Here is a 25021-nt window from a genome sequence, read left to right as displayed (position 1 = left end):
TCACTGTTTCATATAAGGTTACATTTTATAGCTGAGAAATCCATACGGGGCCATATTGCTTATTTTAGGAACAACCGATGGTGCTGGTGGCAGTTATTTATCGAAAGAAAAGAACCTAAATGCATGGATTTTTGTTTTATGCTTTGCTAAATGTAAATGAGGCTCAGTGTATCTCCACATGTCACATCCTCCGTGGTGCACACCTAACACGGTGGGCAAACACGAAGCATCCGTTCGTAGTGACGTGCCCTCAGAGACGGCTCCGCAGCTCTACCTTGGTTGAAGATCCGGGTAGAAAATTCCGTGGACCACACCTTCAATCACAACATTTGAAAATGCATCTGAAAGGAAAGAAAAGAACGTTTTTCACATTGAAGGGAAGATGAGGGAGCAGCTCATCCCCGCTTTTTGCTGAAATGATATTACGATATAGGTGTAAGTGTAGCCTGAACTCACCGTGAGCGGTTGGCAGCAGGTAGGGGTCTCTCAGAAACAGCAAGACTGGCTGATGTGAAAGTTTACTGAGAAGAATCCAAAAAGGAGAAGTCAGAAGGTTTGTATATAAGTTAACAGGATGCAGAAATGTAGGTGGTGTCACTGACATGCTGGGTGAAGTTCAAGTGCAGAGCAAACAGTGATTCAAGTTTTAACCGGTTGGAAAAGGTGCTAAACAAGAATCTGACCGGCTGTTTCATACAATAGTTTTTAGTTATATTCACCTCGATTCCTCTGATTCTGTATCAAACGACCTTAGAGAAGACAAATACAAGTTAAGCCACAACCAACAGATCTTTTTTTTTTTATTCAAATGCCACAAAAATGCCACAAAATTGATATCATAGAGTCAACTCACCCACAGCTTTCTGTTTTTGGCACTGAAGGAAAGTGGCGGATATTGAGGAAATCCAAGAATATCTTTGGAAGAACTCCATTTTCCATAATTATAGTCTGTTAAAACAGAGAAAACAAAAGCTAATTGCAATGTGCACATGAAGCAGAAGTGATGCTGAAGTGACCTGAAGGACCTTTTCGGGGAACGGTTTGTACCATCTCCCGACATCTGTACAATAGTTTGATGTGTTTACTTTGAGTTAGACACAAAATATGCATTTTGTAAAAGAAAGAAAGGCAGCGTTCTTGATACTGACTCCATATTAGTCTGGTCATGATACTGGAACTTCTAACTTTGATACAATACATTGAAAGACATTTAAACCATTTTTACTACCACAGGCAGAATTGACACAACTCAAATTTTGAATCAGTACTTCGATATTTATGCATAAAGAAATGTTACGTTTCAGTTCCAGCAGGTGGAGGTGTGTCAGAGTACCTGCAGGTAGAGCTCCAGGCCTTGCCTCCTCTGCTCCAGCACTTTGGGAACCCAGTTTCTGACATGTTTGGAAGGGATCTCAGGTGGCTTTATGCTCTTCTTTAGCTGGAGGGATTTAAAAACAACATTCAAAGATATACATATCGCCATGCTATGGCAGCATGCTAACATGTGGACTGTTCAGCAGGACAGGAAGAGGAACTCATCTGTAACTCTACAACCTCAAACGATCTGGTGTGATGGACGTGGTTCACCACCAGGGAGCTCATTCATCATTCATTTATTTGCTGCTGTGATTTCCTCAGCACGCCTTCACACTTCTGAATTTAGTACTTGTAAATAGCTAAATAATCAATTCACATTTCTTCATCCGTCTGTTTTTTTTCATGTTTTGTGAAGCCCAAAATATCGCATCTTTTTGAATGAAATGGGCTGGAACAATATAATTGTATCAATTTTATTCATACGTTTTTTTTACTGCTCGATGAATTGATTACTCTTTGAAATCGAAGACAATTGAAGATGGAAGCTCAGAGAGCCCGAAGTGTCATCTTATAATTGCGTGATTTGACAGAGCAACGAAAAAAACAAAACTGGATTCAGTTAATAATAATAATAATAATAATAATAATAATAATAATAATAATAATAATAATAATAATAATAATAATAATAATAATAACAATATGAAACTGCTATCTACAAATGTCTAGCATTTTCATTTGACAATGATAATTGATTACGGCAATACAATCGTTGTCATTACATTTTCAGCAGTTTGTCGATTTATTCACTGACGAATCCTTTTTAACACATTATGCAATAAAGCTCATATATTCAAATGTTTTTGCAACTCATAAATCAGTGAGAAAAAAACATGGTGGTCAATATGTAAAGATTATCATATTTCACGTATGGTTAAGGACATAAACACTGAATTGGAACTCATGAGAAAGAGCGACTTTGTTAATACTCAACATCACTGAAGCTCACCATTTTATGCAAAGCGTGGAATTCACTGTAGCGTTTCTCAACAGCGTGTTGTCTGCCATTCATCAGCACGTCAATTCTAAAGACCTGAAAGAAAGAAGAAATGTTTGTACTCCTCTTTTGACAAAAAGGGGTTGAACTCTGTCGTTGGGAGTCAGTTCAGGGAATCATGATTTATCAGCAGAGCACATCGGCCTTAGAGGGCCCCTCCCAGTGCCCAGTCAGTGTGACACTGACCACAGTGACCAGCTGACTGCAGAGCCGTCATTACAGTCAGTTAAACAAGAGGAAACATGTGGCTGCTGTTTGATCTGTCAGAATTACCGTTGACATCCCTAAACAGACTTCTACTTCCGTCACTCTGCTGGATTCTTCCGTAAAATGTCCCTCTCGTTGCCAGCATTATGTAAATAAGGAAATCCACTGAGATAAATGATGCCAGTGTTGTTACTGCGGTTCAGTACTGGCTATGGTTGATTGCGTGCAGCGTAATGTCTCAGGGAGACATCAATTATTGTTTCAATGTATGTTTTAAATCTCCTTTACTTTTTACTACTGAATTTTATTTCTTACACTGTTTCTTTAATTGTTTTTAAATCTCCTTTTCTTTTGCCTTGTGTTTTGATGCTTTTAATAGTTTTATGTGAAGCACTTTGAATTACCTTGTTGTTGAAATGTGCTATACAAATAAACTTGCCTTGCCTTGCCTTACTGTGTCTCCTAAAACAGAGAGGCAAGCAAGTAAACATTATGAACAAATGAGCTACAAGAAAGCAAATACCAGTAAGTGCATTTCCCAAAAGAGCGAAACTACTCTTTGACATTTGGGAAAAGAAGGCACGAGGTCAGGTCAGTAGAGGGGAAGTGATGCAAATGGAACATATTGGTGACAGAAAGTCTGAGCATTTCAATTTGGAGCTGTGGAGTTTGAAAGACATGAGAGTTTGGGGGAGCCCAACTCAATGTCTATTGAATGCATTATGGGAAATGTAGGCTCCAACATATGTGGCGGTTGACCGACACACTGAGGAATAAACATTGTAACGGTGTCTCGTTGCAGCACAACATTCCTGGTACAGTCATTAAGGATTAGCTACTATTCATATACATCTAATTTGAGGTTCCCTTTGCAATGAATGATGTCAACCAGCTTTATTTCTATAAATCGTTAATCCATGTCAGACAGCTGGGGGTCCTGGGTGGGCTGGTTCATAACAGTTTACAACACAAATGCAGAAGTCTTTGCCAAACGTTCCATTGAAATGAAGGTGTGCTCTTTAACGTTGACGTGTTTAACAATGCACACGGTCAACACGGTCAATTCGCGACTTTGTAGCACCTGAAGAACAGCGACGTGAATAAATCTGAGCACAGAATGTAAAAGTGATGACAGCAGCAGAGCAGACGACGCGGACAGACGGAGGTTGTTGCCGAGCAGCTTACCGTGTATCCTTTCTCGATCGAGTTGGTTTCTGAACGAAACGAAGGGATCGACACTCTGACTGGGTGCATCTTCACAAGAGTTGTTTTAAGGTGATATAATGTCCTGTGGTTCACACACACTCACACACTCACACTCACACTCACACACACACACTGCTGGTGTTTGACTCCAATTTCTTTGGCAGCCAGATAAAAATCACTGGATTCAAACCCGAACAAAGTCCCAGTGACGCCTCCTGCTGCACCGGAGTACAACTACGAGAACCAGGTTGTGATTTTAATATTTGAATATTGTGCAACACGGATCCGCATTATGGAGCCCAAAGTGTTACCTATTAACCCGTGATAATTAAGCATATTATTACATAATTATATTGTGTGAAATACATCCAAAATATGTACTTGAACAAATAATATATGCAGAAATGCCAAACATTTTCTCGTTCTAGCTTCTCAAATGTGAGCCTTTGCTGATTTGTCTCTGTTTTATATTTGAATGAAGATGTTACGTTGGGCACTGGGAACTTGTGATGGAAAAATTTCAGATTTTCTGACATTTTATCAACAAAACAATTAATGGATTCATCAAAATAATATCATAATGTGGAAAAGAATCAGATGTTTGCAGCCATTTAAACCGTTTGTAGCCACCCTTTTTAAATGGTGGTTGTGTGGTTGTGATTCAGTGTGTGTGTGTGTGTGTGTGTGTGTGTGTGTGTGTGTGTGTGTGTGTGTCTGTGTGTGTGTGGCAAAGACAAATAGAAAGAGATAAGAAACAAAGGCAAGACGTCACCTCAATCTGGTCAGCCCACACAAAGTGATGCAATATCACAAAGTTTTATTCAACTGAGTTTCAACACAATCTTTGTAAGAGTTTCTTTCGTATAAATATAACAAATACATTTCCTTTACAGCTGGTTCATTTTGGGGTTGTGATATAACTGATATGGATTTAACAATGAGGGTAAGCTGCAGTCACACTTTATTCTTTAACTGTCCTCCAAGTGGTATACCACGCAAGATTACAGTGCAATGCAATAGAAGTAAGACATTTAAAATATTCTCATGAAAAGATGAGATAACAACATACTTATCAGTATGGAGAAAAACAAGCAAATTCAACATTATCCATCACCATGGCGTCCGATGATTCCTACCATTTATTTCTAACTTGGGAGTGTTTCAAAATCTAAAATGTATGTATCACAATTTTACATTTGTTTCATGATGCTGTCATATCCTCTGCAGTGTCATTTACAGAACATCTTTGCTGAGTTCCTGTGAATGTTGTTATGTTATCTAATACCTGAAAGAAAGAAAAAAAAACACCACCAGGATTGATAGACAATGCAGGAAATGTCAAAGAAACATTTGTCCCGCAATAAAACATGATACTCACGATGACATGTGACAACCTGACACGTAGGCGTAGTTGCCAGTGTAGCGAACGTCACAGCGCACAACGTTGTTGCTGTAGTCTGATTCTGGGACATAATATTGCGGATTAACACTGATCTGTGGGGAACAACATAGAAACAAGATATAAGGATCAATAACAAAGCAACAAAAGCTAAATAAACAGCATGGACTCAATGGGATTCCACACAAGCAGCACAAGGAGTTTAGCGTCCGACTAGGAAGACAAATGTCTTCTGGTATTTCTAACAAACCTTGAGGATATAGTTTCCAGGTTTCACATCTGTGATGTCAATCCACTGGCAGTCGATGTCAGCGTTGTAGGTATCATAACACCCTGGGCTCAGGCCCTGCACATTGGACAGCATCCACATAAAACATTATTTAAACAAACACACTAACAACGATTTTCATGTTTTATTACAGTGTGATATCTTATGGTAAGACTAAAATCAGAATAAAGATAATAAAAATCAGCCAGGAAAAACAAAGAAAAGAGGATGGAAAAAATAAATAGTGTGCCAAACAACTGATCAGACATTCAGGCAGGTGGGATCGTCTGACAGGAGGAACAGGAAATCGTTTAATCACCGCTGGCTCGTGCAAAGAGGAAATACTAAAGGACAGCTGCCTCAGCACAAGAGCCCTTGTTTTCTTGGTTCCACTCTACTTTAAGGAAATGTAACCAAATTCCTATGAGTAATTTAATGAAAAGCAAGTCAGTGAAGTCATTGTCCTCTATTTTGATCTGAACCCAAATGAAACTAAACCACTATCGTGTTTTTAGTTATCTCTACATATTCCTCAACGTGAACAGGCTTTTATTTTGCAACCACTATAATTCAAACGATCTTGTTCTATAAAGACATTTTGACATGTCACAAAAGGAAAAGCACAAAAGGAAAAGACTACTTTTTTTTGTTGTTGGTCGATTCAGAATTACTTTGATATTGTTGCTGTGCTAGCTAACAGCTAACAGGCTATATATGGTGTTCGATTGTGAGCTTAAACCTGCATTAACTTGTTTGTTTTTTGGCCACTCGGGGGCAGCATAACAAACTGTAAACAGAAGACCGATACATCATAACCTTATAAAGTAGATTGGTTGCATATTTACACATGCAGCTGACACAGAGCAAGAATTCACTCTTCTTCAAGCTCTGTGTTTGGTCTCCAAGAACTCCTGAGGGAAAATTCTGTCTCTATAGCTGCTAAATTCTTCACTATGTTCCCCAGCAAGTGGCTAACTTTGTCTGTCTGCTTTGATGCCATGCAGGAAGCATGCAATTCATTTATCAGAGGTGTTAGCTGCCTGCTGTAGCCAGAAAAGAGCAGATGAGAGCGGTGCGAGTGAACCACAACAGTAATGTTGTGGGCAGTAAAACCAAGACAGAGTTGAAAGATGCTAAACGCAGAGGAGAGAAGAACTGTGGAGTTTGCTGCTAATCTTCTGTGGGTTTGTCAGTACGAACGACTCCTTTCACACACAAGTAGTCATGTAATCTGGCGTTAAAAACAACATAAGAGCAGCTTTAAAGTCAGTAACATCAACATTTCTTTATCTTTTCAGCGGGTATCATTGAGACCTGGGTATGTGAGGTGCAGGCAAATCGCCTGTAATAGCCGTAGTCACAGGAAGTGTCCTCCAGGCAAAAGCTGGCTTTGTGGCCTTCAGCCACCGAGTGGTGGGAGGAGGCATCCAGCAGGTCGTAGTGGCTGAACTCATCCATGCTGTGGAAGTGCCTGTGGATCAGCAGCAGCAGTGTTCAACAACTCCGGCATTTTTTTTATCTACACCAAGTGAGTCCCAAAGCAGTCTGGGACTTATTGAAGCAACCAGACACTGTTTGACATGTTGCGATTGTCTTGTTCCTGAGCTACATTTACACAATTACTGATTAACATTGAAGTATATTTTGTTTCCCAGTATTCACTGAAATTGAGTCCCTGTGACGGCAAACATCACATGTATTTATCATGTACATGTAGCGCTACACTGTATCTAAATCTGCTTTCACTCTATTATCTTAAAGTCAGTTTGTTTAATGAGACAAAACAGTCTGGATTTTAACACAAGTTGACTTTCAAAACACTGGCAACAATATATACAGTCTACAGTAACACCTTATTGGATCTTTACCAAATGTGCTCCATTTTGGGAATAAGCACAGTGGACTGGTTGTTTCACAACATCACTATGTTGTGAGGTAGTTTCTGATGAATCAAGGGAAACTGGCACTTTTCCAAAAGCTCAATAAAGGAACAAACACACCAGCGGTTTTCCTTTCAGGCTCATTATCCTCATCACACAACTTTACAATGTCTGGCTTTGCAGCTGTAACTGAATGATGAGGTCATATGAAGTTCAGTCACATCATCTCTCGGTTTTACTGCCTTCATGCTGAGATTTAAAAATATATAAAATGACGTCTTTAAAAGCCTAAAAATACAGATGTTAAGATGACAATTCTGATATCAAAATCTCAGCCGAGCTATAAAACATCCAGAAGTAAAGCCAGCTGTGGTTCAACAGGGGGTGCCATACCACAACTACAGACTGGACCAGACAAATAGTGTAGTGGCAAATATTATCTCTTGGAAACAACTGATGTGTTGGAACAAATTAAAACAACTGCATAGAGTTACAATGTGTGAAGACAAAGTTCTGTCTCTGATTCAAACTCTTAAAAACATGTAATATTTAAATGTTCTATATCTGATTCAGACACGTCTTTCCAAAACTGGATCCGGATCTGGTTTATGTTTTCATGCATGACATCTTCACGTGAAGGCCTCTAATTCATGTCAGCTTGTTGGCCAGTGAGAACGAATGATACAAGAAAGCAGCCACAAGTCAGAGACATTTTCCCGTTCTGTGTGTGATGGTGAGGTGGCCAGCAGTGAAGTGACCGTATACTCACTGGTGACAGCTGTGCCACTCCCAGGTGTAACGTGGCCTGCTGGGGAGGAAGTCCGCCGTCCCTTGGTTCTTGACTCTCTGAGGAAACCTCAGCAGCATACGGGTGTCATAGTCTCTAATGCTGGCTGTGTAGGCTGAGCTGCAGGCACAAAACAAAGGTCATATGCGGACACAATTACTTTACTGAGATTGTTTTTCCTGCTAGACTCCCCCCCCCCCTCTGAGTGGAGCAGATTTCCACTGTCTGAGTGAAGGCAGTCAGTGTGTAAATGGTGGGTGGAAAAACTACTTGGAGGGATGAGGTTGTTTGGGTTAGTTTTCGATAATGTGTTTACCATTCAGGCTTTCTCCCCTCGGGGCAAACTATGATTATACTTTACAGGAATCCACCACTCCACCCGTCTGCACCATCAGTGGCAGGATTGGGTTAATTTTACCCTCACCCACAAACACTTTGTTATGGCTCAAAGCTCTGTGAATCACACTCAGACTTGGATGCAAACCCTGGTTTTTTTTCCCTCGCTGTGGATAAGTCCTGACAGCAGTCTACCTACCTTGACAAACAGTTTTCCTCAGCTGCACATCTCAGGTTGTACATTGGGACTCTCTGGGCATAAGCGGAGGCTTGAATGTAGTACGGGTCCGGTACCAGATCAGGCAGACCTAAAACAACAATTATTGATTTATTTTCTAATTATAATACTGACAATAGATATGAATATGACGGTAAATAAAAGTGGTAAATACGACATGAATCAATCAGTAAATTGATATGTTTCATATACAGACAAACACAGTAACAGATGGCAAATAGATGCAGCAATGCTGAACCAAGACTGACAAACGGATTAATTAATAGACCGGGAGCATTTAAGCATCGTAAACACCACTTTATTGGTCATATCTATTTTCATTAATGTTGTTTTGAGAACCCAACTCTTACCATACTGATGATACCTTGTGCCATATCCGGGTCTCGATCTCCGGCTCGGTCTATCGTAAACGTCATAATGATTGTAATATGGGTTGTCACTATCAGTGGACTTGTAGGGGTCGTAGGGATCATCGCCGACCATCATGTCTTCTCTCCGGGGCAGAGGCGGCCTGACAGTGACCTTCTCCTGGGTATCATTGCTCTTCTGCGTCCCCGTGCGCTCACCGAGACGGTCATTGTGATGCTGGCGGTGCTCGTGCCCTCTCACGAGCCTTTGGAGCGAAGACGGGAGCCCGCGGGGGGGGTGCAGGTCGGACGCCGGCCGGGAAGGCTGCCGCTGCTGCTGGGCCACACGCTGCCTCGAGGTGTCCGGATGTCTCACGTCCGCATCACGAATGATGGTGACAGGTCGCGCCTGCACTTGTTCCTGAGCTGCGCCCCTGCGCTTCGGTGGCTGATACTCCGAGCCCTGGCTTAAAATGCTAAAAACCTTGCCGTTGTGTGACCACTGTAGCGTCTGCCGGAGAGCTTCTCGTTTGTTATTTCCCTGTTGGGTCCCTGAATTTGTCTGAGACTGGACAGCTTGCAGGAGGAAAACTAAAAAATAGACGCACGCATATGCGTAAAGTGGCGTGCCAAATATGCGTAATCCCATTATGAACGCAACTAAAGGAGATTTAACATGTGACAAAGCGAATATTTCAAATGAGCTGGGGTTGCCACTTGTCTTTGACTTAAATATCTTTCATCGCTATTTGAAGGATATTCATTGAGAAGAGAGGAAAAGCTAAGTTTAAATGTATCCGTATAAACCTCATATCGCTCTGCTCCTGTAGCCTGCAGTGAGATGATGATGAGAAGGAGGAGGAGGAGGCGGAGTTCAGCATTTGGCGGTTCTGAATCTGTTACACAAGTCTGGTGCTGTTGCTCATATAACCACTGAATGGATCCGCGGTGTGTGATCATTCCCAGCCAACTTTGATAACTGCTCAGTCTGGCTCTTTGAAAAGTGGTTCATGTGTGTCAGTACCAGGCAGTGAGACATATTTTCTTCCTCACAAAGATTATGCATATTTTGAATCATAACAGTTTGACCAAAAAACAGACAAAAAGATGGAAACTTTCTTCCATTAGGATTGGGTCATGAATAGCACAACCCATTTCCACTGCTGTATATTGTATTCATTTTTTCTTTGACAAATCGACAGTGTCATGACAAATAGCTTTTTCCTCTGACTGTTGGATGAACTCACAACCTTATTGCAACACACTCTACCAGACGTCTCTGCACTCCACTTTCTCATTGGAGGTTTTCACAAACCCTAAACATCACTCTTTGATGGCCCTGCAACATTTTCCCTTTTTTTTTTCTGGGAAACCATCTCCCACAAATCCCCCTCCGCCCAGTCCTGTCTGTGTTAAGCTTTGCTGACAACGTGAAAGATTCATCACGTGCATTTCTATAGTAATCTTCTATAAAGTCATAATTTGTCTGTTCTGAGCAATAAACTAAATGAGGCTGCCGTGATACTTGATATCTGCATTACTGCGTCTGGTGCAGACTGGTGACCCCACGCTCCTCTCCTGATGAATCTCAGTCATTTGCTGCAGCCCAGTCAAATTACAGCCCTGCTGTTAACACCAGAGGTATAATGCATAGTTTGGTCAACTTAATCCAGGGTTTCCATTTTCCTCTGTCTGTATCAAACCAAAAGAATCTTTCTAGCATCTACACAACAGACCGCAGGACGGCTGCTGCTAAACCACAGCAAGTGCTCAAAAGGATTTTACAGTTTCTCAAATCACAAAGTTTTTTGAGAGCTACAGACTTGAAAGCAACACATTTGGATGATTTGAGAGTTTTTGTTAACATGTACAATTTGAGATTGGTTATGAGCTACTATGTATCTTTAAAAAGAAAGCAAGTAATGATCAAATAATCCGCTGTGATAACAGATCATCAGGGTCCTATATCCCGACACTATAGGGGCAGATGACTGCAAATAACATTGGAGGGCTGCATACTACCTGAGGGAGTTGTTTGGGAAGTGAGGGATTGTGGTCTTTCCTTAGACAAAGAATGAATAATGTCTAGAATCAGATACTGGAAAAGCACAAACAATGTTAAAAAGCAATAATATAGATGCATTTCTACAGTTTTTGTTGTAAAATTAGATTTATTGTAGAGAGCAATGTGTCCTGTTCACACTCACAGTTACATAAAGTGCAACTTTCGTCTGATCTGTTTGTCACTGAGCAGCAACACTGGAGCAGCAGGGAGTCGAGGGCTTGCTCAAGGGCACCTCTGTGGCGGTAATGAAGGAGGGGAAAGCTCTGTTCTCTCACTCACGCTGCTCAAATGTAACCCTTCAGATTGAACTGACATTATCTCCCGGCCTTCACAAATCTGCTTCTCCAATGTTTAAAGGAATAGTCCGACATTTTGGTAAATCCGCTTGCTCACTTTCTGGTTAGATGAGAACATTGATACCACTCGTGTATGTTAGCTTAGCTTAGCACAAAGACTGGAAAAGACGAAACAGCGAAGTCGGCTCTGACCAAAGGTAATAGAACCACAAATTGTTATTTTTATACTTCCGATTTTGTTGGCTATGAATAATCAAACAAAATATGTCATGAAAAATTGTTTTATCACCTTTGGACAGAGCTAACCACCTATATCTCACCTGTAGATCAGTGGAGTGGTGTGAAACCATTGGTTCTAACGTCTATCATATCACCCACTTGCTGTGCGAGAACATGCTCGAGAACAGACAAAACAGGGGCCCTCTCATAAAAACGCTGCTCCGTAACATTAGTGGCCAAAAACTCCACATGGTACCTTTTAACATCGATTGTTGCATATTTAGTTGTGTATATTTAACACAGATGAAACTTGAGCAATAAAAACACAATGTGGTAGTGATTTATACATCAACACGAGCATTTATGATTGTTGTCTATTCTGCCCAAACAGTAGCCGAGAAAGAGACCAAGAACCCAAGTTGGAGTAAAAATGGTCTGAGAATGGGTTCTATTTCATGGTAAACTGATATCATGCTGGAATTGACAGTTCAACCAGTTGTATTGTTCTTGGATACCGAGGGCGCATTTCATCTCACTTTCATGTGACGTTACATTTCAGCTTGTGCAAGCTCTGAGGGCCAATCAGAGCGGAGTTATATGATCTCCTGAAAATGTAACCACCCTGCAGAAATATGTGAGTTGTAAAGATGAGTGGGAAATGTTTGAAATGATTAAGAAACAGGATTCCAATGGCTCACTATTCCAAAATAAAGACGCTTTTGTGAAACTTTGTGAGACTTGGTTGAACAATAATCAGTTCCTGGGGATTTAAAAAGTGAAAAGAGTCATGAATGTGGCTGTTCTTTTGTAAATGCTCCTTATTTTTAACCAAAATCTGATTGCGCTTGTGCTTGGAGGACCAAGATACCCTCGTCTGAATCTGCATACAGAGAGTGAAAACTATGTGTTCCTGGGTTTCCTCCTGTCTCTTCTTTGGAACACCACACAGACAGAACCAGCTGAACTGTGTCACTGATGATTTTCTCTCGTAATTCATTGAACTTTCTCTATGCGGAGTTCTTCTTCTCTCCAGCGAGGGCAGCACAGTGTTCTCCCAGCAAAGCTCAAGAGACACATCTGCAAGGAATTAGCCGAGTTCTTTTGTCCACGTAGCTGGAATTCAGCCCCATTCCTGATATTCTTTGGGCACTCGGTTGTGTTAAAAGAGTTTGAATACATTCAGGTCTGGGTTGCAGAATACGGAAGGAAAATAGTGTCGAGACCTCCTGCGTAAGACACGTCATTGAGTGAAGAAGGAAAAAAAGAGCTGCTTCCTTTCATGATGCTATATACCATAAAACCAACACCAGTTTTTCAATGCCGTCACTGAGTCGACATCTGGCAGACATTTACCACTTTGCTTGAGACGTGAACCCTACATTTAAACATTTACAGCAGCCGCCTTCTAGATTTAAGGCATACTTTATTAAAATGTGCTCTTGCATCTAATATAAAACCCCCATTGCTGCAGTTTTGGTGGCTTTCTTTTCTCAAACAAGGGCTGTTAGAAATCCAGCTTTAGAGTATCAGTTTGAAAAAAGGATTGTTTTCTCCAGTTCTGATTATTTTCCCATTTAAAACTTCATTTTCATGTCATCATTTTGACCAAACAGGACCACACATATCTCTCAAAAACATCCAGAACAAGCCGACTTCCTCTGGTCTCTTCCGTCAGAATCCTCTACTTAAACCCCACAAATTCCACCTCATTACATCCATTGCTTCTGTAAATTGACATCTCTCTACACTCTTACAGTTCTTTCCAGTTAGTAGATCTTACCGTCTACCCATTTGAAAAGCTCAGCTTACACAAATAAGCTCCGGTTCATCTCAGCGCAAATCTCTACGACAGAAACAGACAATTCAAATATTTTTCCCTCCTTCATAAATACTGGGTTTCCATTACTTTTGGAGCACCAAACTAGGGTTTGCACCACACACACACACACACACACACACACACACACACACAGACAGTCTGGTGGACTACGTGGCACTCTGCACATGCACTGTAGACTCTGCAGCCAGAAGGAGGAGCGCTTTATCATGACACAGCCAAGAAAACTTTACATTGTGCAAAGATTCATGCAGATGTATGTCCTTCCACAAACAGAGAAGAAGCGTACATTCCAGTGATAAAGAGACTTATTACTTTGACTTGTGATACTGTATGAGTCGTTATCTGCAGGGATTTATGTGGCTCTCTGTTTACCGAGAAAATAACAAACTGAACTGCAGGGCCAACTTTCTGATTGTAAAATGGTAAAAGTTACAATGTGACATGATGATTGATCTTCAGTCAAATTCAGATTTGTTTTTGGCCACTTGGCGGCAGTGGAAACAAGCTGTGGAAACACGGAAAACGTATCACTATTTAAAGGAATAGTTTGACTTTTTGGGAATATGCTAATTAACATGTTCCATCTCTTTACTGAGACTATTTGCTGGCCAGGAACAGCAACTTCTTGACGTCTTGGAGCCAAGTAATAGTCCGGTGCAATATAGCTCCCTGTAAAAACGTCTGACGATTTACGAGTGAGGTTTTTGTTTCGTGGTGAGCGTTAGAGATGAGGGCTGAAGAGAGGCCAGCTGTTTCCAGTCATGCTAGCTGTAGCTTTATGTTTAACAGACAAACATAAGAGCTTTATCAATCATCTCAGTGACTAACACTGTCGCCTCTCAGCGAGGTCACGAGTTCAAATCTCAGCACAGAAACGTGCTGTATGAAGTTTGCAGGTTCACCTCCAGTCTCCTTTCGCCCACATAGTATAAATGGTGAAGACAATCAACAAAGGCATTAATGTCTTTTCCCCACATCTTATGAATAAAATGTGACATTTTGACGATGAAGGTAAGTAAGTCCGTTTCTCATGCAGCAACAGAAATAGACTGAGGGAACACTTGTATATTTCTGACCAATCGTCTCTTGACTCACTTCGGGAAGTGTTTAACTGGAGGACGATTGCTCAATAATTAACGAAAGAGATGAAAATAGGACAACCGCGACTTTGATGGAAATATATTTTCAGATGCAATGCTTTCAAGGCCTTGTTGTCAGAATGAAGCAGTTATGCCACAACATGAATCACAGTTATTCTGTTTAAAAGAAAGAACGTCGGCTCCATCTACAGGAGACACTCTTGCACTTCGGCCTCCGTTGCTCCATTTAGGTAACTAAAGTCAATAATAATATCATAAACTAACTGAGCTGTTCTGTTAAGTTTAAATATATTCTGGGATGCAAAGTATCCCAGCTTGATCTTTTTTTCTATCACCATCTCCGCAGAAGTTTTTCATTTGACAAACATGCAATTCCTATATTTTGAAATATTTCCATGAAAGACTTCCTGAAGTGTCAGAAATATGAACACAGATTTGATGCGGCTCAGTTTCTTTAGTTTATTCATAGAACTGAAAATACAACAGATACATTTAAAAGTAAAAAAAAGCCACATAGAGAAGCACAGTACACATTTCAATGCATGCTTAAATTTCATCAGTTCCAACTTTCATCGGTGCCAATACTGGTGAATCCCACCATCAACATTTGCTACTGACTAAAGTTTAGTGCAATAGATTGAACACTGTAACAGAACTGAACAGATTTGCTGACACAAATTTCATGTTCATTGGGCAGTTTTTAAAACCATCGAATATTTGTTCATTTTTCAGCCAAATATAAAACACGTACAGTTGCATGTGCCCCCAAACCAAGGAAGTTAAGAATAATATATATTTGATATGATTAATGGAAATTGAAGATCGGTGCAGGGAGGCTGAGAAATACAATCAGACCCTAAAGCAGAACCATTGAAGGGTAGTGGTTCGGTCTGGAGAGCGCTTGTGTCACCCAGAGAAGAGCAGGTGTCCCGACAAGTAGCTTTTGGTGCTCAGGCCGGTGGTCCCATTGCTGGCCTCCACCCACACTTTGTCTCCCGCCTCCAGCTTGAGCACCGTGTCACCTGATGACAAGTGGTTGCCTCCCTGATAAACCTTGAAACCGTGCAGCACTGCAGTGTCATTGCACTTCAGGTCCACATCTCCCACACTGACAACGGATATGATGAGGAAGCTGAACTCATAGACGCCGGGGACGACGCATGTAAACAGGCCTGTCTGGATGCTGTAAAGCTGCTGTTTGTTGTAGATGACTTGACGGAAATGAATGATTTTCTCTGAGGATGGGTTGTACTCTCCCAGAAGGACAGAGAAGGCATATAGTGGCTGCGTAGCATTAGCGTGGCGTATTAGCTGTCCAGGAGGTCCTGGGGGTCCTATCGGACCTGCAGAGGAACACAAGTATAGATCTTAAAATACATAAAAGACATTTTTGATCTGGTGCTACATTATGAATTATTCAGTGGAGGGAAGTAACTTATTCAAGCACACACATGAGATACTTGAGTATAGTTTATACTTCTACTTCACGACATTTTGGAAATGTTATACTTTTTAACGCCACTACATAATTACTAGTTATTTTGAATATCGTTTTTATTCAAGTAAAAGTTCAAAGAAATTGGTGAAGGATAAAAATGAGCGTAATGTAGATTTACTGTATATGTGAAGATGCCAAGGCTGAGCGTGTTTGTTTTATATGTGGGGTAAATGTGTCTTAATGATGTTGTACGTTTGGTTTTTTCAGCACTATCTACAAGGCACAAAAGGCTGAACGGACGATAACTGAATAGATTACCTCGTTGTCCTCGAGCCCCCCGAGGCCCTCGGCGTCCTGCTGGTCCTGCTGGTCCTGCTGGTCTGGCTGATTCGTCTGGTCTGGCTGATTCGTCTGGTCTGGCTGATTCGTCTGGTTCGCAGTCTGTATGTCAAGATATGGAAGTTAAACTTTTTCAGCCTCATCATTTAGCCAAACTAGCACATTTGTTCAAAATGTGCTAGTATCAGTAAACCCTGAGTGGAGTGAAGAACACCTCACCAAGATGAAAAAACGTTAAGTGTCATGGTCTGAATGTGAACTTTTTCTCTAACGTCATTGTGCTTTTCAAATTTGGCTACTGCATGTTAGTACTTGACCCGACCTCTTGTCCATTGACTTCATTACAGCTATCACCCGGGCCTGCAGGATCAAACACCACATATAAAGAACCATTTCCATACAAGTGATTGAGAAGAAGTAAACACACCAGGTTAAAAACAAAATGAAGAATACAGTAGGTGATGAATGAAAGTCTTCCCCCATGGTCAAAAAGTTAGGCGCCGCGCTGTTTTACCTGTGCATGATCTCTCCCTCCAGGCTGAGAGGTTCAGGCTTCGGAGGTTGGAGCAGCGGACGAGCCGGTTCGCCCGAGTGAGGACGCTGAAGGCGTCAGTGGGGACAGTAGTGATACCGGTGTTGTCACAGATGATCCTGGATAAGGAGGTCGCGGACAGAGCATTTCTCTGGGCCGCGGTGAAGACGCCCTGTTTCTCGTACCACAGTCTGTTTTTTCCAACAAGAGATTAGTGTCAACAGAGACTAGAGGGAGCGTTTGTTTTTGTGTTAGCATCACTTTATGCATCCACACACATACTGACCTGTCACCCTGGCGGGTCTTCTGGAACTGTGACGCGATGAGGCAGGCGAACAGAGGCCCCACTCGGCCGCCACGGACGAACGGCTCTGCCACGCCTCCCATCCAGATGTCGATGTTGTCGGCCGTACCGTAGAGCTGCAGCAGCCTGCGAGCCAGGCCGCCGTTGTTCAAGACCCGAGCGAGCTCCGCCTGATTCCTGGGCTGAGACAGGCCACAGAACCTGCGCCAGGTGTTGTAGCCTTGAGGAACAGCGAACAAGTCAGCAAGGAGAGGATGAGGACAATAAACAAAGAGAAGAATCATTACAAAAGGCTACAAATCAGAGTGAAAGGTTGTACCAGGCAAGCCGTGGTCACGGCCCCTCTCCATGTTCAGAGAGCCCAAGTCCAAAGCCAGATGCATCACAAACTGGAACAACCTCTCCCTCAGAGCGTCCACCAGCATGTTATCCTGAGTGTTTAGCTTAGCGGGACGGCCGATCAAACCACGGAGCAGAGGGTCAATGCCACCTGGAGAGATAGAATAAAAGTTAGGGTGACAGTTTGAGAAAGCGTGATTGATAAGTTGCTGCCCTTCTCTTTGTACAACTCACCCTCGAAGACGAGCCTCCAGGGCGTGAAGAAGGCCTTGAACAAGGGGACACTGGGGAACTGAGGGTTCTCCCTGTAATTTTGATCCAGGCGGCCTAAGAATGGCTGGATGGCCAAGTGGGCGAAGCGGTAAGCGGCTGTTGCAAAGACGTTGGAGATGCTGGGGTCCACGTTGGGATTGTAGCCGGGATAACGGCCGAGCTGTCTACGCATTGCGTCGACACCCACGATGTGAGGCAGATAGTCCCTGAACACAAACACCTGAGAGAGACAGAGCTCTATTTTGAGTAAAAGGGAGCGGAGTGTATGACACATGCTATTGAGATATAACAATACCATCATGAATTCTGACTGACTGGTTTACCTACCTGCGTGTAAGCACCCATGATCTTGCGGGCCTCTTGGTAGAGTGTCTCACTGTCCCACTGTGGGTTTAGTGTCTTCAGTGCACGGGCCAGGCGGTTATGCTCGCGCATAAACAGTGTGTGAATGGACGTCAGAGCGATGTTCTCGTCCACGCGGACATCACCTTACAGACAGAAATGTACACATCAAATAGCGTTCACTTCCTCTTCTGATTCATGTCGTTGGCACCTCTTTCGATTAGGAGTTCATGAGTTGTAGATAATGTTTAGGAAGACAACAGGTTAGAGGCGAGAGCAGGATATACATCAGTTTTTCACAACATAGCAACCCCAAATTCGTATTACTACCCTGAGAGCTTATTACTGATCTTTTAAGATTGAATAGATGATTCATTAAGCTGTTCATTATAGTGAACTTGCAAGATGACTAACCTGCAAGGAAACAGGGCACCTCTTCGGCGTTTGCGTCGTTGGTGACATTTCTGCGAGTGGCACACATGTTCGCCTCGAGTTGCACGAAGGGCAGCAGCTCACGCCTGTTGTCTCTGAACTTTGCATTCACGCGCAGCAGGCCGCCGTCATTTTCGAGGTCGCGAAGAGACAGGGCGAGCTTCTCATCAGAGCCGTACACTTGGCTGAGGTCCAGGAAGGCTGTCAGGGCGTTGATCTGCTCTCTCTTGTTGGGTTCTCCACCAAAATTGAAGGCAGAGTTTCCCGTCCCGCAAACAGGGGCGGATCTGAATGCAGGGATGCAGCTCTCTGGGCCAGTGGGCAAGCGGGGGTCGCCGGGAGGAATCTGTTCGTAGGAAAAAGACAAATGTTTATGGAGGGAATCTTTTAGTGATTACGACATCTCTGTGTTTGGGTTTGAGTTTTCGCACGAACCGCGATGGGGATGCATGGCTCAGATTTCTCACAGCTCTCATCACAGTTGAGCCCGTTGCTGAAGGAGCGGATGCTGGGGGAGAAGGGCGTGAAGGTGAGATCGTGGTCGTTCCACTGACCAAACATGGTCACCATGTGAGTGTACTCTGTGTCGTTGACAACGCCTGCGTCTGTTGTGCGTAGGATGTTGTTGGACACCTGTCGCACCTGAAAGTGGAGTAGAATAGTTATGTTTTCATTTTAAATCAGCATTTACGTGTGTTAGTCAAAGCGTGTTACTGAGATTTTAAGGCTGTACCAGTGGGAGCAAGAAGTTGTTGATTCTTCGGTCTTTGGTCCAGCCTATTGGTCGAGAGACGCCGTCTTCATATTCGGCAGGTAGCCAGCGGGTGAAGGGGGTGTTTGAGGAGCCGCGGCGAGTTTCAATTCTAAAAGCAAAACAGGGGACATGTTTGGAAATACTGCTTGAGAAATCCCAGGGAGGTGAGCACATCTTCTGCGGTGTACTGCCTAAGATGTTCGGGTGTATTTCAAAAGCATTTCCTCTGAATGTTAGCAACACTCAATGTCACAAACCCGACACGGTTTCATTAATTCACCACATTTCTACTTGGAACAAAGTGCTTTTTACCTACGTGTATGTAGGAAACTGTTATTCTAGACTAGAGGCAAAATAGTGAAAGAAAGTTGATAATGAAGACATTTTGGGAATGTTAAAATGTCCCTGGTAAGTTAAGTTGTTTGAGAAAAGGACTTAAATGTGAGGTTTTGTATCATATTTGAAAAATGTTTTGCATGTAAAAGTTTATCTGTGTTTTTCATGTTACAGAAGTCAAAATACAGAAAATAAACTGCTACATGAATTTAAAAAGTGAGTTTTTGAAACAGCATGTTATGTCACTTGAACGTTTTCTCTTACAAGTTGTTGCAGACGCTGCTGGCCGTGCGATACTTGTTCACGTTTGGCGTGGAGCGGCATGATGGAAGGCTGACTCGAGGTGAACATCCAGTTATTTCACCAAGTCTTTTCAGGTCCTCCGTGGTGAGCAAATCTGAAGAAATATGAAAGGCATTTCAAAGATGTGTCGATGTGTGTATGTCACATTACAAAAGAACATTGTGAGCACTTTGTTTGACCTGTCTTACCTGTTGCGTTGAGTGAGCGCTTGTGCACATGATTCACCCTCTCGTGCAGCAGACGGAGGGTTTGTGCCATGTAGTCTGCGGATCTCACGGCCGTGCGCGTGTCACCACGGGGTTGCTTGAGGAGACGAAGAGCATCGTGAGGACGCACTACCTCCCTGCGGACTCGTCTCAGACTCCTGGATGAAAAAAGTCACACAGTCAAAAAATGAAGTACTAACTGTGGGATTGTTTTGGAGCCCCTGTGCTTTTTTTTCTAGCAATTACTGAGCATTTCAGTGTAGATTTCTTTAGAATTAATATAAAAGATGATCTACTATTTTACTGTGTGCGATAAAATAATCGATAAAAGGAACTCACTCTTCTCTGGAGTACTTGTACGCGTCATCGACGATTTTCTTTGCGTCCTCAAAACATTGTTGAAGGAGAGGGCTGCCGAGATATTCTGCTGCAAAGAAACAACACGCTCATCAAACAGTTCATCAATTGGGACAAAAGGACTTAAAACGTGACCATGTAAGTAACACAGACAAATTTAGGTGGCGATCAGAGACGTGTTTACAGACTAAGGGATGTCGCCTACCTGCAGGTTTGGAATGGGCGGGAATCAGGCCGATGCCCAGCACAAGAAGTGCAGAGAAAAGCATGTCTAAAACAAAATAAATAAAAGTCAGTACAAAAACTGAATTCATTGTACTTGTCAACAGGCATGCACGGAAATGATGTCTTCAGCACCGATCGAAAATATCGAAGCATCCAGAGCAAAGAGCTGATCTCGTTACCTGCGTCTGTGAGGCTTTCAGATGCTCCTGGAGATGTGGAGTTAGCGGCGTTGCCATCGTCTTTATATTCTGATCGAGGGGCGAGGCCTGAATAGGGTTGTGTAGGTGAGGCTCCTGTCAGTAAGGAGCAGTTCCTTCTTCCTCCTCTATCTGCTCAAGGAAACCCTTCACTCTTATCAGTTATTGTTGGGTGTAACGTTTGAAAAATAAACAATAATTACCAGTAACAGTGATGGTGGTGATAGTGGTAACGGTAAGTCATAACAGTAAAATGGCATTATCAGCATGCGTAGTTGGCTTTTAAGAATTTTAGTATAACGCCATTTGAAGAAATATGTTTCTTGTTCACTGTTATTATTTTAATGTTGATGTGTTTAAGGAGCATTTCAGATGCATTTTAGAAGTGTGTTTACTTTTTGATATTGTTCCTCTTTGAAGGAATCATACACACTTTATTTTGACATAACTGGGCCGAGTCTTTTTTCACTGGAGAAATCATTTTTAGCCCATTTTTCTGTAACAACTTGTTTTCCTTCCTTTATTGATGGCAAACAGAAAATAGATTTGCAGCATTTGGACGGTTTTCTTTGTGTCACTTGTTTACTGACGTCGCCATGCTGTGGCTGTTGGCCTTCGGTGTTACCACACGCAAACTGATGGACTTGAGAAACTATTTGAAAAGGGGAAGAAATGCACTCTTGTTCCTCCTAACTAATGCACATAAAAAACAAGAGTTTATCTAGCTTTAGCCTCTGAATGGAACAAACAAATCCCTTCACCTCCCTTGGAATTCCCACCAGTGCAGCAGTATCAAATTAAGCCGTCAGCCGCAGAGCATCATTGGTAAATAAGTAATAGGCTGCATATGTGAGCCATGGCTGAGCAATGAGGAAAACGAAAGACAGATTAAATGTCAAATATGAGTTTACCCTGAAACTGTATGTGTGTGTGTGTGTGTTTGGGTGGAAAGCCCTGTGGCTGCTGGAGATACAAAAGCATTTTCATAGCTCTCACGCACAATTGTCACGGAAAACAAAACAAAGAAGAAGCCGTGACAAGCCTGACTTAGCCTGACTTAGCCTGACAAGCCTGACAGTAACTAACTGGAAGTCATTGCCAAGATCAATAACAGGTGTTACATAATGTACTATTTCAGTCCAAAACACACCAGAAGACCTTAAAAGTCGAATTATCTATGAAAAAACAGCATCACCTATTTAATTAATTAAAGATTTCAGCTGTAGACTAACACACACAGCTGAGACAGGATGTTGTTTGGATTTTTTATTTATTTATTCCGACTGTATGTTTTGAATCAGGAGTCGAGTGATTTGAATCTTCAACAACCTGCAAATTGAGTCGTCATCCCACTGATCCGCGGCCTTCATTTCAACCAAGTCAGGTGCTGAAATGATTAAAGTCAAACGAAAAAAAATGTAAATTTGCACACTTCCAAAAATTGTATTGATGCAAAGCTTTGACATACAAGGTCTTTGTAAGGCATACGTAACAGATTTCACACTGTGGACGACCTCATCTGCTTTACCCGGCTGAGGGACTGGATATGCACACTACCCCCTTCTTTTAAAAAACAAAAAACAAATTCTACCTCTCCCTGTAGGTTCTCCCAGTATACGTCCTCTCCCTCCTACCTCCTCTACCCCCTATGATACCTCTGCTCCTCTCCCTGCCTTGTTCCAAATGTCCTCTTTTATTAGTCGATGACCCTCTGAACCCTCTTTCCCTTTCTAATCACTCCTATTCCCATGCATGCCCGGAAACATATGCAAACACACATGCAGACACTTACATACAGCCACACTAACACAGACACGGTTAGAGAAAAAACATAAAACAAGAAGGATTTTTCTTTGCAATGGGCAACTCTGTAAAGTCGCTTAAAATTTTCACCAAGAAGGTAAGGTCTTCTCTGCTGTGGTCTCCTTGAATCCCCTTGACTGGTGCATGTTTGTCTCATGGTGTGTCCCCAACCTGATCAAAAGCTATTTGACTGAACCCTGTACTGTCTGACTGGGTGTCCCTGTGTTTTGTGTTGCTGGAGTCCAAGCACATGGCAGAATAATTCAACAGTTTTTGAAGATAAAGCTTGTGTTTTATGCTGTAGTTTCAGATAATGTTCGGAATTTACACTCTTTATTATTAACTATGACTTTGTGGAAAACTCATTTTGCATGTTTAGGGCAGCGCTAATAATTATTCCGTTTTCTAACATGTCTTTTTGTTCGATACAATTTCCCTCTGTGCTCGTTAGTGCATGTCCGCATTCCCTAGAAACCCATTTTAGCCTTTTCGACAAAGGTCAGAGGAGTTGGTTGGTAGCAACAGTTGATGCCATCTGTGCTAAAAAGGTTGGAGTGGTGGAGAAGGTTTTCTTTTCTTTTTTTGGTTATATAACTGCGAGCACGTGGCTTCATGGTCATTTTTCTCGCACGATATACCCTCAGACAGCCTAGCTCCATGCATCACTTGGTCAGATCACCCAGTGGGCGTTCGTTCCTTTGGTTGGGACTGTAGGAATGCATGACCTGGCATTAGAACTGGCATGGTAACAGATGGAGTGTGAAGGTCATCTGCAGAAAGTATTATACAGTGTATATTTGCATTTAGTATGTGCTTGCATATTCATTTTTCACTATGCATGCATGCAAATGTGTGATATGGTGACTATAAAAGCATCTGTAGACGGGTAGCTTATGTCTGTGAGTTTTGAAGCAGCAGCAAAAATAGTGCCTTGGTAATTCGCTGTGACAGTGAGTCCACTCCACTCGCTTTTAGCTGCATTTTCCTCGACTGAGTTTAATGTTACACGGCGGTAATTGAAGACTTGACCGACATTTTCATGTTTTATAAGCAAGAGATGTTGCTGCCGAAGTAGATAGTAAAAGAATATGCGTTCTGCATTTTGCTTGAGATCAGGCCGCTGCTCTCTCTAATTCAAATACTAGCCAGAGCAATGGTTGGACCTTATTTGGCTTTATTGAGAAAGGGCTTGTTTTGTCCACTGGCGAGCAGCGATTGTCCGTTTTTAATTAACCTGTATCTTTCTCTGTAATTGGGATGACTGCTGTGAGAACTCTTTTAGCCCCCTGGTTAGTCGTCTAATGGGTGATTATAATGAAATGAGTGGCTGGACTTTAGCCTCATCTTCTCGACAACGCCATTATTCTGTAATGTGCACACCAAAAAAACAGAAATTCAAATAACTATCCCAGTCTTGTTGATTATAAATACACTGCATCATTCCTTTGATTCCTCTCCCTTCAGACACAGCACGACCATATTACTACCACCACATTTAGACTGGGTCATGAGTTAGAATCATAATGCTGCCAGTTAAATGTGGACTTATGTGGAGTCTGTTGTTTCTTACCATTATGGATTATGGATACAGTCGCCATTGTTGAAAAGTTGAGGAAGAGGTTGTACGGACATAAAAAAATAATAATCTTGCACATCATGCGAGAGCATCAGTGACTACAAGTGATTGAAAGTACTTTAGTTTAACATGTAAAGGAAATGTAGGATGAACAACACGTTTTTATGCAGAAGAAAGAATATTTTAATTCTCATCAATTTCAATGAGAGTTCAGTTTGCCTGCTTGTTAACAAAGTGCAGGGTCACTTTTCTGTCAGCACATCATTGTGTTTGCAACATCCACAGGACAGTTGCACTCATTGTCTCAAGTTCCCTCTTTGGTGGATGTCATAAAAAACAGAAACCAATGAAATGTTGTTGGTCAACCTCAGAGTTTAGCAAGAAATCCTATTTCTCCAGTGGATTGGTTAGACTGCTGTTTGTATTTGACAAGAGAGTGCTGGCAAATTCAGCTTTCATGATCAAACAATTCTGTATCATCAAAAGGACAAGAATGTCATCATAACCAACAATACATTAAAATTGAAAAACGCCAGGTTTTGCAGATGAACATTTCGTGAGCTGGAGCTTTAAGAGCGCCTCATGCCCTGTTAGTTTTACGAGTAATTACTATGGTCCAGGAAGTAGAGCTGTTCTGGATAATGCATGAGTCATTTATGCCGGTCCCAATAACAATTGCTTGGTTTAGGAATTGAACAATGAA

At 42.0% G+C, this 25021-nt stretch overlaps 3 protein-coding genes across 4 annotated transcripts; all 3 read right to left on the bottom strand.

Moving 5' to 3' along the window:
* Window positions 1–209: 209 nt before the first annotated feature.
* snx24 (sorting nexin 24) lies at window positions 210–3939 on the bottom strand. Its single transcript, XM_079289311.1, has 7 exons — window positions 3767–3939; window positions 2327–2410; window positions 1334–1438; window positions 854–948; window positions 720–749; window positions 457–521; window positions 210–341 (listed from the first exon to the last, which is right to left on the bottom strand). Exons 1-7 carry the CDS (start codon window positions 3833–3835, stop codon window positions 271–273), a joined length of 519 nt encoding a protein of 172 aa, XP_079145437.1. The 5' UTR covers window positions 3836–3939; the 3' UTR covers window positions 210–270.
* Window positions 3940–4560: 621 nt separating this feature from the next.
* loxa (lysyl oxidase a) lies at window positions 4561–9894 on the bottom strand. Its single transcript, XM_079289001.1, has 7 exons — window positions 9046–9894; window positions 8657–8765; window positions 8104–8241; window positions 6769–6925; window positions 5437–5532; window positions 5166–5281; window positions 4561–5072 (listed from the first exon to the last, which is right to left on the bottom strand). The coding sequence occupies exons 1-7, from the start codon at window positions 9689–9691 to the stop codon at window positions 5066–5068; spliced, it is 1269 nt and encodes a 422-aa protein (XP_079145127.1). The 5' UTR covers window positions 9692–9894; the 3' UTR covers window positions 4561–5065.
* Window positions 9895–15765: 5871 nt separating this feature from the next.
* Window positions 15766–20938, bottom strand: mpx (myeloid-specific peroxidase). 2 transcript variants are annotated; one of them, XM_079288910.1, is made up of 16 exons: window positions 20922–20938; window positions 20723–20788; window positions 20500–20584; window positions 20143–20318; window positions 19916–20048; window positions 19295–19424; window positions 18997–19203; window positions 18544–18907; window positions 18115–18275; window positions 17749–18007; window positions 17495–17665; window positions 17158–17395; window positions 16854–17062; window positions 16662–16699; window positions 16319–16441; window positions 15766–15905 (listed from the first exon to the last, which is right to left on the bottom strand). In XM_079288910.1, the coding sequence occupies exons 2-16, from the start codon at window positions 20784–20786 to the stop codon at window positions 15897–15899; spliced, it is 2367 nt and encodes a 788-aa protein (XP_079145036.1). In that variant the 5' UTR covers window positions 20787–20788; window positions 20922–20938; the 3' UTR covers window positions 15766–15896. The 2 variants fall into 2 exon arrangements, with proteins under 2 accessions (XP_079145036.1, XP_079145035.1); XM_079288909.1 differs by having other exon boundaries at window positions 20500–20587; window positions 20922–20937.
* Window positions 20939–25021: the final 4083 nt, after the last annotated feature.

This window comes from Melanostigma gelatinosum, assembly GCF_949748355.1.
Source record: "Melanostigma gelatinosum genome assembly, chromosome: 18".
NCBI lineage: Eukaryota > Metazoa > Chordata > Actinopteri > Perciformes > Zoarcidae > Melanostigma > Melanostigma gelatinosum.
The sequence above is the reverse complement of the archived record's forward strand: the minus strand, read 5'-3'. Positions and strand labels throughout refer to the sequence as shown.

Excerpts from the sequence above, each read along its gene's own strand:
- loxa (XM_079289001.1), bottom strand. The coding sequence starts at position 9,691 with ATGGGATTACGCATATTTGGCACGCCACTTTACGCATATGCGTGCGTC. Across the intron at positions 8,766-9,045 it reads CACAAGGTATCATCAGTATG|GTCTGCCTGATCTGGTACCG; the intron begins GTAAGAGTTGGG and ends TTGTTGTTTTAG. Across the intron at positions 8,242-8,656 it reads GAGGAAAACTGTTTGTCAAG|CTCAGCCTACACAGCCAGCA; the intron begins GTAGGTAGACTG and ends TTGTGCCTGCAG.
- mpx (XM_079288909.1), bottom strand. The coding sequence starts at position 20,786 with ATGCTTTTCTCTGCACTTCTTGTGCTGGGCATCGGCCTGATTCCCGCC. Across the intron at positions 17,666-17,748 it reads CTGGAGGCTCGTCTTCGAGG|GTGGCATTGACCCTCTGCTC; the intron begins GTGAGTTGTACA and ends CTATCTCTCCAG. Across the intron at positions 17,396-17,494 it reads CCGTGACCACGGCTTGCCTG|GCTACAACACCTGGCGCAGG; the intron begins GTACAACCTTTC and ends CTGTTCCTCAAG.
- snx24 (XM_079289311.1), bottom strand. The coding sequence starts at position 3,835 with ATGCACCCAGTCAGAGTGTCGATCCCTTCGTTTCGTTCAGAAACCAAC. Across the intron at positions 2,411-3,766 it reads CGATCGAGAAAGGATACACG|GTCTTTAGAATTGACGTGCT; the intron begins GTAAGCTGCTCG and ends TCTTTCTTTCAG. Across the intron at positions 1,439-2,326 it reads TCCACGCTTTGCATAAAATG|CTAAAGAAGAGCATAAAGCC; the intron begins GTGAGCTTCAGT and ends AAATCCCTCCAG.